Below are 14915 nucleotides of genomic sequence, written 5' to 3'. Positions count from 1 at the left end.
AGGCATGGGTCTTCCTCCTGCCGGTGGCGGCGGCGGGGGAGGCGGTGCAGCGGCTGAAGGAGGCGGAGGCGTGGGCCGGGAGGGCGTTGCGCCTGGACGACTCGGAGGTTTGCCTGTCGGGGAGGTGAGAGGAGATGTCATGATGTCCGGGTCAGCGCTGTAGCTCTCGGCGTCGCAGCTGACGGACGACCAAAGGGCCAGCACTCACCGAGGCTGAGATTAGGAGCAGCAGGAGCTCCGGCGGGCTTGAGTTTGGGCATTCCGCCGGCGAAGAGGCCGCCTAGACCCGGTGGTCCACCGCCCATGCCGCCTCCAAGCGATCCTCCCCCTCCGCCGCCACCGCCACCACCACCACCGCCTCCTCCTCCTCCGCCGCCTCCGCTGGGCTTGGAGGCTGCGTCGACTTGTGGTGCTGACCTGTCATTGGTCACAGCCTCTGCACGCACGGAGGGAGATGTAGAGAGGGGGAGAGCTGTCAGTGACGGTGGATGGCGCCGTAAAATGCGATGGTGGCCAATGTCGCTGACCCATCACTCACTCTTGAGTCCCTTTCCCTTTTGGATGGCCGCCTGTAGATCGGCGTTCATGGCGAGGGTTGTAGGCTAGGCTAGCGTTCGAGACGGGGTTGAGCGGGTGCCAAGAAGGCGGTCTTGCAGCGTGCTGTCGCTGTTGCGTATGGCGGGAGAGGCGCCGGCGAGTAGAATGGGTTGATCGACTTTGGTTGATGAAGGGCGGCGGGAATGGTGGTTGCGAATGAGGCCGTGCGTGAGGGAAGTAGGAGATGCAGGGGAACGGCAAGAGGCAGGTGAGCAGCCAGCAGGCTACAGTTGGGCCAGGCAGGCTGCATGTGGAGTCGGGGCCAAGCAGCAGCAGCAGCTGCCCGCTTCGGCTGACGTCGGTCGGTCGGCGGGGGCTTGGCTGGCCAGCAGCCTGGCTCGACGCACAGCCACCGACGGCTGGCTTGCGATCGGCCTCGCCTGGCTGGCTGGCTGGCTGGCCCCGTCGGAACCGAAATCGAGCTGAAGCTCGCTGGTCCGCCTCGACCCTGCCTCAATCACGCCAGCCAGCGCCCGGATCTCGGCAGCCGGCGGCAGGGGCAGGCAACCAGGCAGGCAGCCAGCTGAACCCTGAAAGAGCGGCCAGCAGGCAGGCGGCTGGGTGGGGTGCGTGCTTCTGGCCGCTTCTGTCGTCGTGGTTTCCGGGCAACCACCAGCGTCGGGTCACCCCCTTCCCCCTCCCCACCTCACCTCACCTGGGCGCCTACAGCTGCTCTCCTGGTCGCTTGACGCTTCCTGCTGCCAACATCACCACCACCACCACCACCACCACCACCACCACCACTACCACCACCATCGCCACCATCACAGCCGCAGCTGCAGCTCGCTCTCACCTCTTCATCCAACGGCCGGTCCGTGACAGCATCCCAGCCCTCGCTCGCAAAGCAGGCAGGTCACCTTGACCACCTCGTCCCTCTCGCCGTCGTTTCTGCATCGCCGCCTCGCTCGCCCTTGATCCGCCACAAGATGGCCTGCCCCGTCAACCATCCCTTCTTCCACGCATTCGTCTTTCTCATCGGCGTCCTCATCGTCCTCAGCCGATACGCAAGGGGCGCAGAAGTCGGCAGCCTCGTCGCAAGAGCCATGCCGGATCCCTGCCTCCTCCCCGCCATCGCGCCACCGTCGGGTGCGCCGCCCATCGAGTCCGCCTAGTGATTTGCACCTCGCGCGCCGCCGATGCCCGGTCGCAGCAAGCTAGCGCCGGACCGCGACGCACAACCGGGCCCCCGCCTCAAGTCGGTCTCGGATCACCTGCTGTTTTCGCACGGACTGCGATGCATCGACAGGCTCGCATCGTCACCACCCTTTCTTGTACAACACCTCGTGCCGCTGCCTGCAGCCGCTCCTGTTCATCGAACCACTCCAAAGTGGCGACGGCGCCTCCTCACTTCAAGCGCCCTCCCTCTGTGACATCCTCGTCCCGCCATCCCGCTGTATACCTCGGCTCTGAATGAGAGATGGCCACACGACTGTTCTGATTGCGCGCTGCTCTGGTGCCGCCGTTGCCGCCGCCTGCGCTAGCCTGCCCGCTACGACCAGGAGTACGTCTGGCGGTCCAGCCTCCACGCCCCCTTGCGCTGGAGGAGCGGGTCGGCCGTCCCGTCGGTGCGCAGAATGTCGAATCGGCCCGTCATGGTGTAGGACCGCGAGTCATTGACCCGGCACCGGATGGAACCCACCAGCTTCTGGCCCTTGTTGACGGCGACCGGGTCGGAAAACAGGAAGCGCACCTGCTGCCAGTGGGTCGGCGTGGCGTACGGGCTGGTCGACATAAACTGGCCGCCAGAGGCTGTCGTCGTCGCCAGTGGCGGCAAAGGCACGGCCGTGCTGCTGGCCGACGAGGCAGACGCCGCCGCTGCCCGTATCGTCTCGACGTCGACCGCGCTCGAGCTCAGCTCCAACGCGGGCTGGAAGTCCGGCGCGCTCCCGCTCAGTGCGCTCGCCGTCGTTGCTGGCTTCGAAGACGCGTGATCCTGCATCGTCGCGTCGCCATCGCGATCCGCATCCGTGGCAGGAAGCTGGATCTGGCCGAGGGTGGTCGACGAGGCGTTGGCCGCGTGGCTGGCGGCGGCGGCGGCATCGTTGGACGAGGACGAGGACGACGACGACATCGATGCAGACGAGGCGGTGGCGGAAGACTGCGAGTTGAAATGCAGGTCGAACCACCCTCCGAGGCCATGGACGATGGCAGGCTGGACAAAGGTCCACTCGAGGGGCATGGTAAAGTCCTGCAGCTCCGACTTGGAGATCGTGGCGAAGTCAATGACAAAGTCGCTCGACACGCTCAGCAGGCACTGTGGCTGGAACACGCCGACAATGGGCGAGGAAAACGTCTCCTTGAAGGCGGCGGGCGCAAAGGGCGTGATGTCGACGCCGTAGAAGTCCTGTCAGGTTGCGGGCGGCCGCCGTGTCATAATTAGGGGGACGGCAAAGGTTAGCATCGGATCTCGCCATGCTGCGCCTCCGACAGCAACCATGCTCACGCTGTTACGCCACCACCGCGCCTTATTGGCGGTATCGTCCCAGAGCGCCTTGTCTTCGAACGGAGCGAGGCAGATGGTGCCTGCGCTGGGGAAGACGGATCCGCCCGGCTTGAGGAAGCGGTCGCGCGCGTCGATAAACGACTCGCACATCCTCTCGTGGACGAGCAGCACGCCGAGGCACTCGGAGACGATGGTGTCGACCTGCTGGTTGCCCTCGAGGTGATCCGGCGTCACGTCCTCGACCTTGGAGTGGACGGGGACGAGGGTGTCGGCGAGGAAGGCGTTCCGCGGCGGCCGGGACCCTGTCGCTGCTGCCGCCGCAGCCGTCGAAGTCGACGTGCTTGGGCCGCCGAGACTGTAGCCCTCGTCGTCCTGCTCGTCGTCGTCGCCGTCGTCGTCATCATCATTGTCACCGCCGACCTGCTGCTGCGATCGCCGCTGCGGCTGCTTGCGCCCGTTGGCCTTGTCCGATCCGCCGGCTGACCCACCGGCGGCGCGGAGCACCTTGTGGAGATAGTCTACCATGTTGGAGGCCTCGACGGCGTACACTTTGCGAGCGCCGGCCTGGGCTGAGAAGAAGGAGAGGATGCCGTTGCCGGCGCCGACGTCCATGACGAGCTTGTCCTGGAAGCACTGTGCGGCGTGGTGGTTGATGGCCTGATGGTAGACGGCGGTGCGCACCGAGTCCTGGAGCATCTGCGCCTGGTGGCTGAGGAGGGCATAGTAGCCAAAGTAGGCCTCGTCCTTGTCGTCGTAGATTTCGGCGGCGGCGGCGGTGTCAGTGGTGGGCTGCTGCTGTCCCTCTACGGCGGGCGCTGGCGCATTTGCGGCCGGTGCTCTGGACGTGGGTGCCATTGCGAGCGAGGATGACCGAGACGTCGATGGCGGCGGACGGAGAGGAGGCAGGGGGAAGAAGTGGGGGGTTCCAAGGGCAGGGACGAACCGAGATCGAAGAGACGGACGGACGGACGGACGGACGGACGGCGCCGTCGACGTATTGCTTCAGAGGCAGCAGCCAGCAGCGTGGCCGGCAGGCTTGGATGCAGAAGGGTTCGAGGGCTTCTTGCGGGGCTCGTGCTCTCGGGAGACGGGCCAACTCGCCCCCCACCTCCTGATCCTGACTCCCTTGCCTCGACCACCGCCATCGTCACGTCCACCACCGCCATCGTCACGTCCACCACCACCATCGCCACGTCCACCACCGCCACCGCCAGCAGCTTGGCCACCCCCCCCCTCCCTTCATAGCATACCCCCGGTCATCCAGCCTCCCTTTTCTGGCCCCGCGAGCCTGCCTCTGGTGGCAGGCCGACTCGCTCCGCCATGACGCAAGCACCCGCTACTTCATCGTCAGCCCCGCAGCCACCACCACCAGCACCGGCACCAGCACCAGCGCCAGCGACATCCTCGACGCAGCCACAGATGCAACAGCCTTCAACGACCACAGCACCACCACCACCATCGCAACCGGCCCAGACGTCGACCGCACAGCCGCTCGGCCCCACCATTCCTTCGCCCGGCGTGCCCCAGCCATCCGCACTCGCAAAGCTCTCCCTGCGAGACAAGCTGCTCCTCGCGCAGGCGGTCCACGAGATCGGCACCTCGCCACCAGATTGGGGCAAGGTATCCTCCCTCCTCCTCTCCCACCCGCTCATCCGCCAGCAGTCCCGCCTCGAACAGGCCGCCAATGCCGGGCTCACGCTCGGCCGCATCTTTGGCACGCGCGAGTGCGAGCGCGCGTGGACCGCTCTCATGAGGCAGCGCGGCCTCGTCCTGTCCAGAGACGAGTCGATCGCTGCCGCTGCCGCCTCCACCGCCCCCGCATCCTCGACCGCCGCCGCGGGCGCCTCGTCCGAGACGACGCCCAAGCAGAAGGAGGCCAGGGGAGCGCAACCCAGGATGGACCGAAAGTCGCAGCTCGCACTCGCCAAGCTCATCTATGCCGAGCGCATCGAAGAGCTCAAGGAGTCGATCAAGGAAAAGGAGCAGCAGTTCAAGCTCCTCATCCGCGAGATCGACGACATCAAGTCCGGCAAGGCCGACCCCAAGCTCGAGCTGGAGCTCCGCATCGAGCTCGAGAACCTCGCAAAGGGGCCCAGCGCCGCGCCGGCATCTGCCACCGCTTCGGCACTCACCACTCCCAAGGCCAACAAGACGCCCAAGACCGGTCGGGCCCGGGGCGAGTCGATGGCAACGCCCTCGGACAAAATCTCGCCGCGCAGCGACCCCACGGGCAGCGGGCCCAACAGCGCCAGCAAAAAGGGCAGCGAGCCTCGGTCCAAGAAGGCCGATCGACGCGCGAGCATCGACGCGACCCCCACAAAGCAGCCTACTACTGCTGCTGCGAATGGCGTCGAAGCAACGGCGACCCAGGCAGGTCCCAGCACGTCGGCACCGGCAGGCGCAGCAACGTCCCAGCCGGCGCAGTCGAGCGCTGCCACAGCGGTCACCACCGCTCCCACATCCGCCCCGGCTCCCTCGACGGCACCCGGAGGCGCTCCGATCACCACCGCTGCGCCGGTGCCATCGGCAACCGAAGCCGCCGCCGCCATCGTCACCAGCAATGCCCCCGAGGCTGCCTCTGCGGCATCCTCTCTGATCGCATCCGGAACTGCCCCTGGCGTAGACGCGGCCAAGCTCGAGGAGAGAGTGCAGGCTGCGGTCGACAAGGTCATCGAGACTGAAACCAAGCTGCAGCTCGCCGCCGAAGCCGAGGGAGCAGCGGCCGACGCATCAAAGGCTGACGCCGTCGCGCCGCCCGTCGTAGCTTCGGAGCCGTCCTTGCAGCGACCGGCAGCCACGACGGTCGAAGAGTCGAGCAAGCAGGCGGGCACCGTCGCCGAAGCGGCCGAGGCACCGCAGAAGAGCGGCGAGCAAGAGCAGGAGCCTGCCAACGCTGGCGTCAAGCGCAAGCGAGACGCGACAGCCGACTCGCCCGCCGATACGACGTCGGCTGCCGCCGGCCCGGATGCCAGCGATGCCCAGGCGAGCAAGCAAGGGGCTCGAGAGTCGTCGACCGCCTCGCAACATCCCAGCAAGCGCTCCAAGGGCAACGAAGAGGAAGGCAAGGCCGCAGAGGCGGCACCTGCCGAAGACCTGGAAATGGCCGACGTCGATGTCGCACAATCGGATGCCGCACGACCGGATGCCACACGACCGGATGCCACGCGGCCGGCTCCCGTCGAGAGCGAGCCCGCCGGCTCGTCGGAAGTCAAGACCGGTGCCGAGCCGAGCAAGCCTCCGGCGTCGCCTTCGCCCGTGGACGGCGACCGCAAAGACGAGATGGACGTCGAAAAGGACCTGATCGGCGAGCCTATTCCCCGCAGCGGCGATGCACAAGACAAGCCGGTGTCGCCGGACAAGGGCGTATCGGCAGACGAAGAGCCCAAGGCAAGCGCAAGTGGCGAGGTCGAGGTCGAGAGAGCTGCAGACGACGACGACGACGACGACGACGACGATCACGAGATGGACGACGGGGCCGACGATGTGGTCGTCGAGGTGCCTGTCAAACGCCCCGACGAGGCGCCAGCGACCGAGGAAGAGGCCGACGCTGAGCGAGAGGTCGCCGAAGCGGAGCAGGAGGTCGAGGGATCGCAAGCGACCGCCGCTGGACCGTCTGGCGAGGCAGACGAGAGCCGCGATCCCGAGCCAGTGGCCGCCGCACAGGATGAGGCCGGTGCCAAGATCAAGGAAGAAAAGATCGACGACATCGACGACGACGAAGGCACGGCAGCCAAGAACAAAGGAAGCGAGGATGAGGACGAGGACGCGGACGAGGACGAGGCTTCAGCGCAGGCCGACGCCGACGGCGATGCCGAAGACGCCACCGCTGCGACGAAATCCGAGGAGCCGGGCGACGAGGCCGAGACGGCCGCCGTGGGGGCAAAGTGGCGCAGCACGCCCGCCCGCAACCGGTACAACAGCGCCTCGCGGACGTCGGCGCGGAGCAGGGCACGCGACTCGCCAGCGTCGACGCCCGGCGGGCCCAGCGGCAGCGGCGGGGTCTCGATCAAGGACGAGTCCGGCCGGCGCGAAGACTCGGCCTCGGTCTCGACGGCGCCGACGTCGGCCGAGCGGGAAAAGGCCAAGCGCAAGACGACGCAGGTGCTGCTGATGCTGCTGACCGAGGTGTCGAACCACACGCACGGCAACCTGTTCCACAACGCCATCAAGGAGCAGGACGCGCCGGACTACTACACCCTGATCCGGCACCCGCTCGACCTCAAGACGATCAAGGCGCGTATCAAGGAAGGCACGATCCGGTCGGCCAGCCAGCTGCGGCGCGCCCTCAACCAGATGTTTGCCAACTCGCTCATCTACAATCGTCCGGGCACCGAGGTGCACCGCATGGCGAGCGAGATGAGCGCCGCCAGCGAGGAGATCATGGACCGCTTCGAGGTCACCCAGAACTTCAACTCGCGGCGCTGACCCGCGGTGGTCAGAGGAGAGCGGGACCCGCGGTGGTCAGAGGAGAGCGGGAACCCGCACTGTATTTGTACCTGACACACGCGCCAAGCGGGCGATGAAGAGCGGCCCCGGATCGATGCGCGAACGATCAGCACGAGACCAGGCCAGGCAAGGCGAGGATACCCGCGGGCCCACGCCCCCTCAGAAGCGCCGCCACCCTTCGCCGAGGACCATGGTCGTGGTGTGCTGCTTTTCCTCTTTGGAGTCGTAGGCGACGGTGCCGTCGTAGGGCTGGTAGCCGTACCGCCGTTCGAGGTGGTGCAGCATATTGACCAGCTGGTGCCAGCGCTGCTTCCGGAGCCCCTCGTCGCTCTCGGTCCGTGCCTGCCGGTCTGCCGTGACCTGGCCGTGCAGCGTCTCGAGGTGGGCGAGGTCGGGTCGAAGGTCGACTTCGACGCTGGCCTTCTCGTACTGATCCCGCACCTCTTGCGGCGTCATGCCCTTTAGAAAGGCGTAGACGTCGATGCGGCGGTACTCTTGCCTCTTCTCCCTGTCATTGTCGTGGCCCTCCTGTCTCCCTGCCTCTCGCTCGGGGTCGTCGACGGTGATGGCGAGTACGTCGGGGGGAGTATCGCGGATCCAGCACCGGGCGTTGCGCAGGTCGCCCTCGACGGCGTGGAGGAACGAGTGGAGCCACTTTGCCACGTCCTGCTTTTCCATCTTGCGCACGAGGAAGTGGGCCGAAAAGAGATCCGAGTTGAGCAGGTGCAGCGTCACCTCGAGCAGCGGGTGGTGTCGCCCGTCCGAGATCGACGCTTGCACCTGCGCATCGTAGGGCGGGTTCGACGAGGCGCTCAGGCTCGACAGGTGCAGCGTGGGGAGTGGCCGGTCCAGCAGCGTCGCGACGTAGGGCGGTCGAGTCGTCATCGTCGGGCGAGGGGGGAAGAGAACGGAGGTGGGAGAGACGACAAGAGCGAGGACGAGCGAACGGCGGTCGCTGTTGGTGGTACTGAGGCAACGTTGGGGTTGGGTCAGGTCAGGCCGAGTGGCACGACTGATGCACAAGTGTGGGTAAGATCCTCGCGAGACCGGCCTTGTGGAGGTCAACAGCTGCGCGACAACAACGACCAGCTCTTGACAGCTGACTGTTGCAGACGGTCGAGGGTGGAGGCATTATTGACATGTCCCCCCCTGCAAAGGCATGAGGGAAGCATGCACGAGAGGGCCTCACGGGGAATTGGACTGTTGCAGCAGCTGTTGTCAGCGGCTCTGCAACAGTGAACAGCTGCCTTCAGGGGGCTTAATGGCAGCTGCACCTTGCACAACTGGGCCTTCAGTTGGATGAGACAGGCCCCATGTGCACAGAGCAACAGGGTCTTGCTTCTTGGCCTGCTGTAGACCTGAATCATGTAGATGACATCAAGGAGAAGGGGGAGGAGACTGGCCTTGGTCCTCTGGTCCATCATCTGCCTGAGCAGTCTGCTTCAACATGAGGGCTTCCACCTCTGGGTTCTATGATGCAGGCATACAGGACAACTTTGGCATGTGCAATCAATGTGGTCTGCCTAGCAGCTTTGAAGAGCTGATGTCAGGGCAGTATTTGTTCAGACCTTGCAAAATGGCTGGAACTCTGGGCCAAGAACAAGATCGCAAAGGACACCTTCTTCAAGGAGAGCGAGTCCACGCTCGAAAGACGATTCACGATCCCCAACAAATATATCACCTTCGTTGGGTCATGGTATAAGGAAGCCACCGGGATCGACGTCCACATGTTTCATCACGTGCCTGGCAACGCCTCACTCGCAGATCGAGCCTGCAAGTTCTTCAAATCGAAGATCAAGGTGAAGAAGCTCGCAGGAAAGCCACCAAAAGTCAAGACGGTGCACCAGTGGCAGGACGCCCTGCTCTGGGCCATTGCAAGAGGCTTGGCGAGCATGTAACGTACAGCAAGGAGGTTGCCATTGAACTTGACAACAACCTCACCGCTGTTATCGAGGCGGAGGGTCTCAGCCGCAAGGGCAATGTCAAGGTCAACAAGGTGTACTCCTGCAACAAGCTCTGTCTGCTCATCAAGCTTGACCAAGCGCCATCAGCCAAGCACCAGGCCAACAACATGCAGTTGATCCTCCTTTGGCCTATGTGCTTCCACATGAGAATGTTTCTTGGTGTCCTTGGTCCACCAAGGGAGACATGTGTTGGGACCTGCAGCAGTCATGCACATGAAGAGCAGGTTAGGCTGATTGACGCTCAAGTCATGGCTGTGCGGAGCGCTAGGGCCAGGATGTCCCTGCTTGGAGTTGGCCTTGGACAGGTTCTGAAACAAGTGCAGACCGGATTCCTTCATGCTGAATTGGAGGGTGCTGTGGGTGACAAGCTGCAAATAGCTGTTACAGCAGCCCCAGCAGTGCGGTTCTGAGTTGCCTGGGAGGGTCTATATGGCCCTGTCAGCTAGACCTGCCAGTCAGCGGTCTAGCTGGTGCAACGGTCTTTTTCCCGTGCGTTGCCCACTTCGGAACTCGGCCTAACAATAGCCTGTCTGCCACACCCTGAACTCGTCGTTGTCTGTGCCATTGCATGCAGGTCACAGTCAGTCTTGATGTGCTGCTTGCTGCTGGAAGTTCACAGTAGGAGAGAAAGATTACTGCATCAGGGTGGTGTTGTCTTGGTGTTCAAAGGCCTTGCTGATGGCAAAACATCTGGTGGTGTTGCCCGAGCCGGACCCCAGGGAGGCCGGGTGGAGGGCAGCAGTCCGGATTTTGGCGAGGCACGCATAAATAATTTTTATATTTTCATCATTCTCTGCTCCCTTCATCAGCGGGTCCAATCGTATAGTGGCTTATTATGCTGTCTTAGGGCTTCAGCACGCCTAGAAAGCGTGTATTCTATGACAGAGGTCCCCGGTTCGATTCCGGGTTGGACCCTCTTTTTTGTTATTGTCGAGTGCGAGGGCTACGAGGAGGTATAGGGGGTATTTTTTTTTTTTTTTTTGCGTGGTCGAGGAAGCATCTTTCAAGCGACCACGACGACGCGTCCGCGATGCCACGGCCAACGTTGTCGTCGTGCCCGACGCAGGTACGGACACCGATGATCTGGCAATCTGTAACGGGACAAGCTGCTCTTTTGCATGCCGCGAGGTTGGGGGCTGCACCTGAGCAAAATCTGTGACCGGTCACGTTCGTCATCGTTGACATCGGCGCTTGGTCTCGGTGGGCACGCAGGCCTGATGGAGAGCACGCGTGGCGCCAGGGGGGTCAATCATGATCGTGTCGTGAACTTGCTCAGCGCCAAGATCGGCCCCCGGTTCGATTCCGGGTTGCTGTGTTTGGCGAGTCGATGGAGAGCACGAGGATGCGGGCCTGGCTAGTCACGGAGGGCGGCGCCGGAGTCGTGTCGGCGGCTTAGTCCGATGGTCGGTGCGCGCGGCAAGACGCAGACACAGTCGGGCAGGACAAGAGGGGATGAAGGAGTAGTAGGATAGGATTGCAGGGTGTGCGACGGTGTAGGGAAGGATGGGAACCTAGTGCGCAGAGGCGGGTCGAAGCGGTGAGGGTGCGGCAGGCAGGACCGATCGGCAAGACCCGGGGATCGCCGTCGAGCTGCGTGGAGGGAGCGTGGCGGCCAGTTTCATTCGACTGATTCAAGGTCAAAGGAGTCGTGCAGAACGCCGCCGTAGCCGCCTCAGAAGATCGGGGCTGATTCGCCACCGTCGCCGCCCGATGCGGCATCGGTCTGGTCGTTGGGCTTGCTCTTCTCCTTCGAGCTCTTCGAGGAGCCCGAGCCCGCAGTGCTCTTCTCGCCAGCCGACTTCTTGCCCTTGTCGGTGCCAGTGCCCTTGCCCTTGTCGGTGCCAGTGCCCTTGCCCTTGTCGGTGCCAGTGCCCTTGCCCTTGTCGGTGCCCGTGTCGGTGCCAGTGCCAGTGCCAGTGCCAGTGCCAGTGCCAGTGCCAGTGCCAGTGCCAGTGCCAGTGCCAGTGCCAGTGCCAGTGCCAGCAGCACCACCAGCAGCTCCACCAGCAGCACCGCCAGCAGCACCGCCAGCAGCAGCACCACCAGCACCGCCAGCGCCAGCACCGGCGGCCTCCTTGGCCCAGTCGCACGGCGGGCCCTTGGGGAACATGCCGAGGACCTTCTGCTTGTTTTCAGGGTTGCCGAGGACGTAGCTCTCAAAGTTGGCCGGGGGACCGGCGGCGGCGTTTGCGACCTTGGCGACCGAGTAGCACTTGGGGTCCGGGGTCGACTTCCACTGGCTGTAGCAGGTGCGGCAGTCCTGGCTGGCGTAGCCCTTGACGTCGGCCTGCATGCCGTGACCGCCCGAGGAGCCGCAGACGCTCGTGTCGGGAGCCGTGTTGGACCACTTGGTGGTCGGGGGCGTGCATCCCTTGGCGGCCGGGCTGTATTGGCAGTCCTTGTAGGCGTAGGCGGCCGTGTTGAGGAGGGGATGCTCGCGACACTGGGACACGTCGCACTTGTCTGCGGAGGGGAGGCAGGCAGGAACGACGTGGCGACAACGCAGGCGCGCAAGGTCGCGTGTCAGCTGTCACGTCACGAACGGCGACGACGCGCGTCGGAGAGCAAGAGGGAAGAGAGACGCCACTCACTCGTGCCGTAGACGAGCTCAAGATAGGTCGGGGTCGGGCAGCCGAGGCCGACGCCGTGGCACCAGGTCTCCTTGTGCTGCGAGTCCTTGACGGGGAACCACACCTCGCAGCTGTCCGTCACCGTGCTGGCGAGCGCGTGCAGCTTTCCGCCGTTGTCGTACCAGTTCTGCGAGTAGCAGTGGTTCTTCGACGGGCAGATGATGGGCTCGATGGTGCGGGTGAGGCCGGGAAGTGTCGCAGGGATGTAGCCGTACTTGGGCTTCTCTCCGTCGAGCCAGAAGCCGCAGGCAAAGTTCTCGTTGGGCGCCTCGGCGAAGACCTCGGCGGGCGGGATGCAGTTGTAGGCGTAGCACATGCCGTAGATGCCTCCCTCGGAGCGCCAGCTCTGGTCGCCGACGGCATTGGGCACAAAGACGGCGAACACGTTGTTCATGATGCTGTCGAGGTGGGGTCCGAGGGCAGCGGTACGCCGTCAGTCGCCCCGCCCTGCCTCGCCCCGCTTTGCCCCGACCGCTACTTACCGGCTGTTGGACATGCACTCGGCCTTCTGGATGTCGGCATTGACCACCACGTTGCAGGCGATGTTCTGCTTGACGGTGGGTTCCCAGGCCCACGGCTTGGCCATCCAGCCGATGTCGGCGACGCACTTGTTCCGGACCAGACTGGCAGGGAACGGCGCAACGTCGCGCTTGCTGCGGATGACGCTCGCATGGAGGCCGCGGCGAGCAAACGGCGAGTCGGTGAGGTGCGAGTGAGCCTGCATCGCCATCGCCAGGATGGCAAGCAGGGGGACAACGGGGCCAAAGCCAGGGCCGCGCATGTTGCAAGGGAAGGGAAGGAAAAGTGGGGAAAGAAGGTCGACGGCGGGTCTAGGACGGGGTCGAGGGTTGTCGGTCACGGTGGAAAGGATACGCCAGGCACCTATCCGTGGGGAGGGACGAGGAAGATTAGTGGAGCGAGGGTATGTCGGCAAGATGGATTGCCAGGTCGAGGTCTGGAAGGCAAGCGCCTCCCTTTAAGGCTTCGCCGGGGAAGGAGTGGCGCTGCAGAGGCTCTTGCCAGGCCCACGAAGCTGCTGCACCGGGTGCTGGTGCTGCCCCATCGCCGGGGCGTGTGAGGTGAGCCTGTGGGCGTGCCATCGCAAACGACATGGTGGCGGAGAGTCGACCGACGCTCCTGCTCGGGGCGGCGCCCCGGCCAGGGCCATTGCATGCCCCGCCGTCGCTGCTAGTCATCACCCGCGCCCACCCAACATCCGATCGTTTCGTGCCGAGGGGACCATCGACACGGTAGCGCGGCAGCGCACGGCGAGCCCTACGTTGCGAGCAACATCGAAGGCGGCACGGCATGCGCACCGACGACGTCGCATGGCGCTGCGCATCTCTGTCTGTTCAAGGCCGATGGTCTAGGGGCAAGGGCCCTGATGTAGAGACCGCAGACACAGAGCAGCAGCGATCTATTGCGCCGTACAATTGGCACTGAGTCCAGTCCACCCAACTTCGCCGTTGCTCGAAAGGCGCAGGCCGCTGGGTGCTCCTGCCGTGGTCAAGGGCGCTCTCGTTGTCGATCCGGGGCGCGGCGGGCTAGCACTCTCTGCACCGAGCGGATAGGGTCAGAGGCTGATGACGGGCCAATCAATGGATCCATGTCAATAATGTGCGACGAGGCGGGAGGTGCGAAGTCGGGCCGTGCTCTGTCTGCTAGCATGCCAGATCGTGCAACGGCTCGTCATCGTCAGCGGCTTTGACTCCCCATTTAGGGAATCGCGTTGTCTTGGGTCGTCGTCGCCACGCTCGATCTGGCGTATGAAGCCGCAATGGTAGCCGTACTGGTACAGTAGTTGCAAGGATCTGAATGCCGGCAGCGGCAACGCCCACGAGCCGTGCAGCAACCCAGGTGGGGCCGAAGGGTCGAGATGCATGGGTCGCAGCTCTGTCTGCGTCGGTTGTCGCATCGTCGTGGCACTACGCTGCAGTCATCCTTGGGGCGGCGTCCTGCGGGGATTTTGTGCCTGGCAAGTGGCCCGCCCCTGCGGTCATCTTTAGAGGGTGCCAGGGGGGAGGGGGACGAGGGCGTCGACAGAGGGCGGTCGGGATGCATGGTGGTTGGGCGCAAGGCAACCTACGCTCTCGGCGCAGGTGGCCGGCCGTGGTCGGCGCACAGAGCGAGGCGTGGGCGGCCAACCCCTCGCCTTGCCAGGCGTGCCCCCACCCAACGTCCTGGCCTTGGTATCGGGGGTCATGGAATCGGGCATTGTGGCAATTCCAATCAGCCTGCGTGTCGAAAGCACGACATGGCCGGGACAGGCCGATTTTGCGTGGACGGGAAAGCCAGGCCAGAGGCACGCGGGCAGCCAGGCCCAGGCCAGGCCAGGCCTGCAGCGGTAGGTTTGCAGGCTCAAGCAGGCAGGCCACGGGGCTTGCTCGAGAAGAAAGCGGACGTTGGCGGTGCTCGTTGCCTCTCGACCACCGCACCGTCCCTCGACCTTTGTCCTTTGCACCCCACTCAGATCGGCATCATCCCGACGACCTCCTTGTCTGGCATCGTCGGCAGACCCGCTCGCCGCTCCTTTCGCCCTCCCCTCGCCCAACTTTTGCACCTCCTCCTGATCCCGTCGAGCTCCGCCTCGATAGCAGCAAAAGGCGCGCGGCCCCGACCACCTCTTTGACCATGCTGCACCGCTCCACGGCAGCCACGCTGCGGCCGCTGCTCCAGCGCTCGTCGGTCCAGCCGTCGGCCGCTTCCGCCGTCCGCTCCCTCGCCACCGTCGCCCCNCCGGCGCTGCACCCCTCCGCACTGCGCCNCCGCGCNCGCCACNCCGTACTAACTACTTCGTAGCNCACACTATTACGAACGTATTACACGAAGAGACAC

At 64.6% G+C, this 14915-nt stretch overlaps 5 protein-coding genes across 5 annotated transcripts in view; 1 reads left to right on the top strand and 4 right to left on the bottom strand.

Moving 5' to 3' along the window:
* The window catches only part of PFL1_02842 (uncharacterized protein), a gene marked incomplete at both ends in the record, with an annotated part of 1896 nt that extends 1309 nt beyond the window's left edge, over positions 1–587 (bottom strand). The window contains 2 exons of the mRNA XM_007880356.1: positions 209–436; positions 539–587. Coding sequence (XP_007878547.1) covers positions 209–436; positions 539–587 — 277 coding nt within the window. The remainder of the gene's footprint in view (positions 1–208; positions 437–538) is intronic.
* A 1499-nt stretch (positions 588–2086) lies between these two features.
* On the bottom strand, positions 2087–3895 carry PFL1_02841 (uncharacterized protein; the record flags this gene model as incomplete). Its single annotated transcript, XM_007880355.1, has 2 exons — positions 2087–2941; positions 3041–3895. The coding sequence occupies 2 exons, from the start codon at positions 3893–3895 to the stop codon at positions 2087–2089; spliced, it is 1710 nt and encodes a 569-aa protein (XP_007878546.1).
* A 465-nt stretch (positions 3896–4360) lies between these two features.
* On the top strand, positions 4361–7465 carry PFL1_02840 (uncharacterized protein; the record flags this gene model as incomplete). The annotated part of the gene is made up of 1 exon (XM_007880354.1): positions 4361–7465. The coding sequence occupies one exon, from the start codon at positions 4361–4363 to the stop codon at positions 7463–7465; it is 3105 nt and encodes a 1034-aa protein (XP_007878545.1).
* A 180-nt stretch (positions 7466–7645) lies between these two features.
* PFL1_02839 (uncharacterized protein) lies at positions 7646–8371 on the bottom strand (the record flags this gene model as incomplete). The annotated part of the gene is made up of 2 exons (XM_007880353.1): positions 7646–7846; positions 7928–8371. 2 exons carry the CDS (start codon positions 8369–8371, stop codon positions 7646–7648), a joined length of 645 nt encoding a protein of 214 aa, XP_007878544.1.
* Positions 8372–11122: 2751 nt separating this feature from the next.
* Positions 11123–12861, bottom strand: PFL1_02838 (uncharacterized protein; the record flags this gene model as incomplete). Its single annotated transcript, XM_007880352.1, has 3 exons — positions 11123–11913; positions 12042–12478; positions 12563–12861. The coding sequence occupies 3 exons, from the start codon at positions 12859–12861 to the stop codon at positions 11123–11125; spliced, it is 1527 nt and encodes a 508-aa protein (XP_007878543.1).
* Positions 12862–14915: the final 2054 nt, after the last annotated feature.

Source organism: Pseudozyma flocculosa (assembly GCF_000417875.1).
Source record: "Pseudozyma flocculosa PF-1 unplaced genomic scaffold scaffold00008, whole genome shotgun sequence".
Classification (NCBI taxonomy): Eukaryota; Fungi; Basidiomycota; class Ustilaginomycetes; order Ustilaginales; family Ustilaginaceae; genus Pseudozyma; species Pseudozyma flocculosa.
Note: the sequence above shows the minus strand (reverse complement) of the source record. Positions and strands in the feature narration are given on the sequence as shown.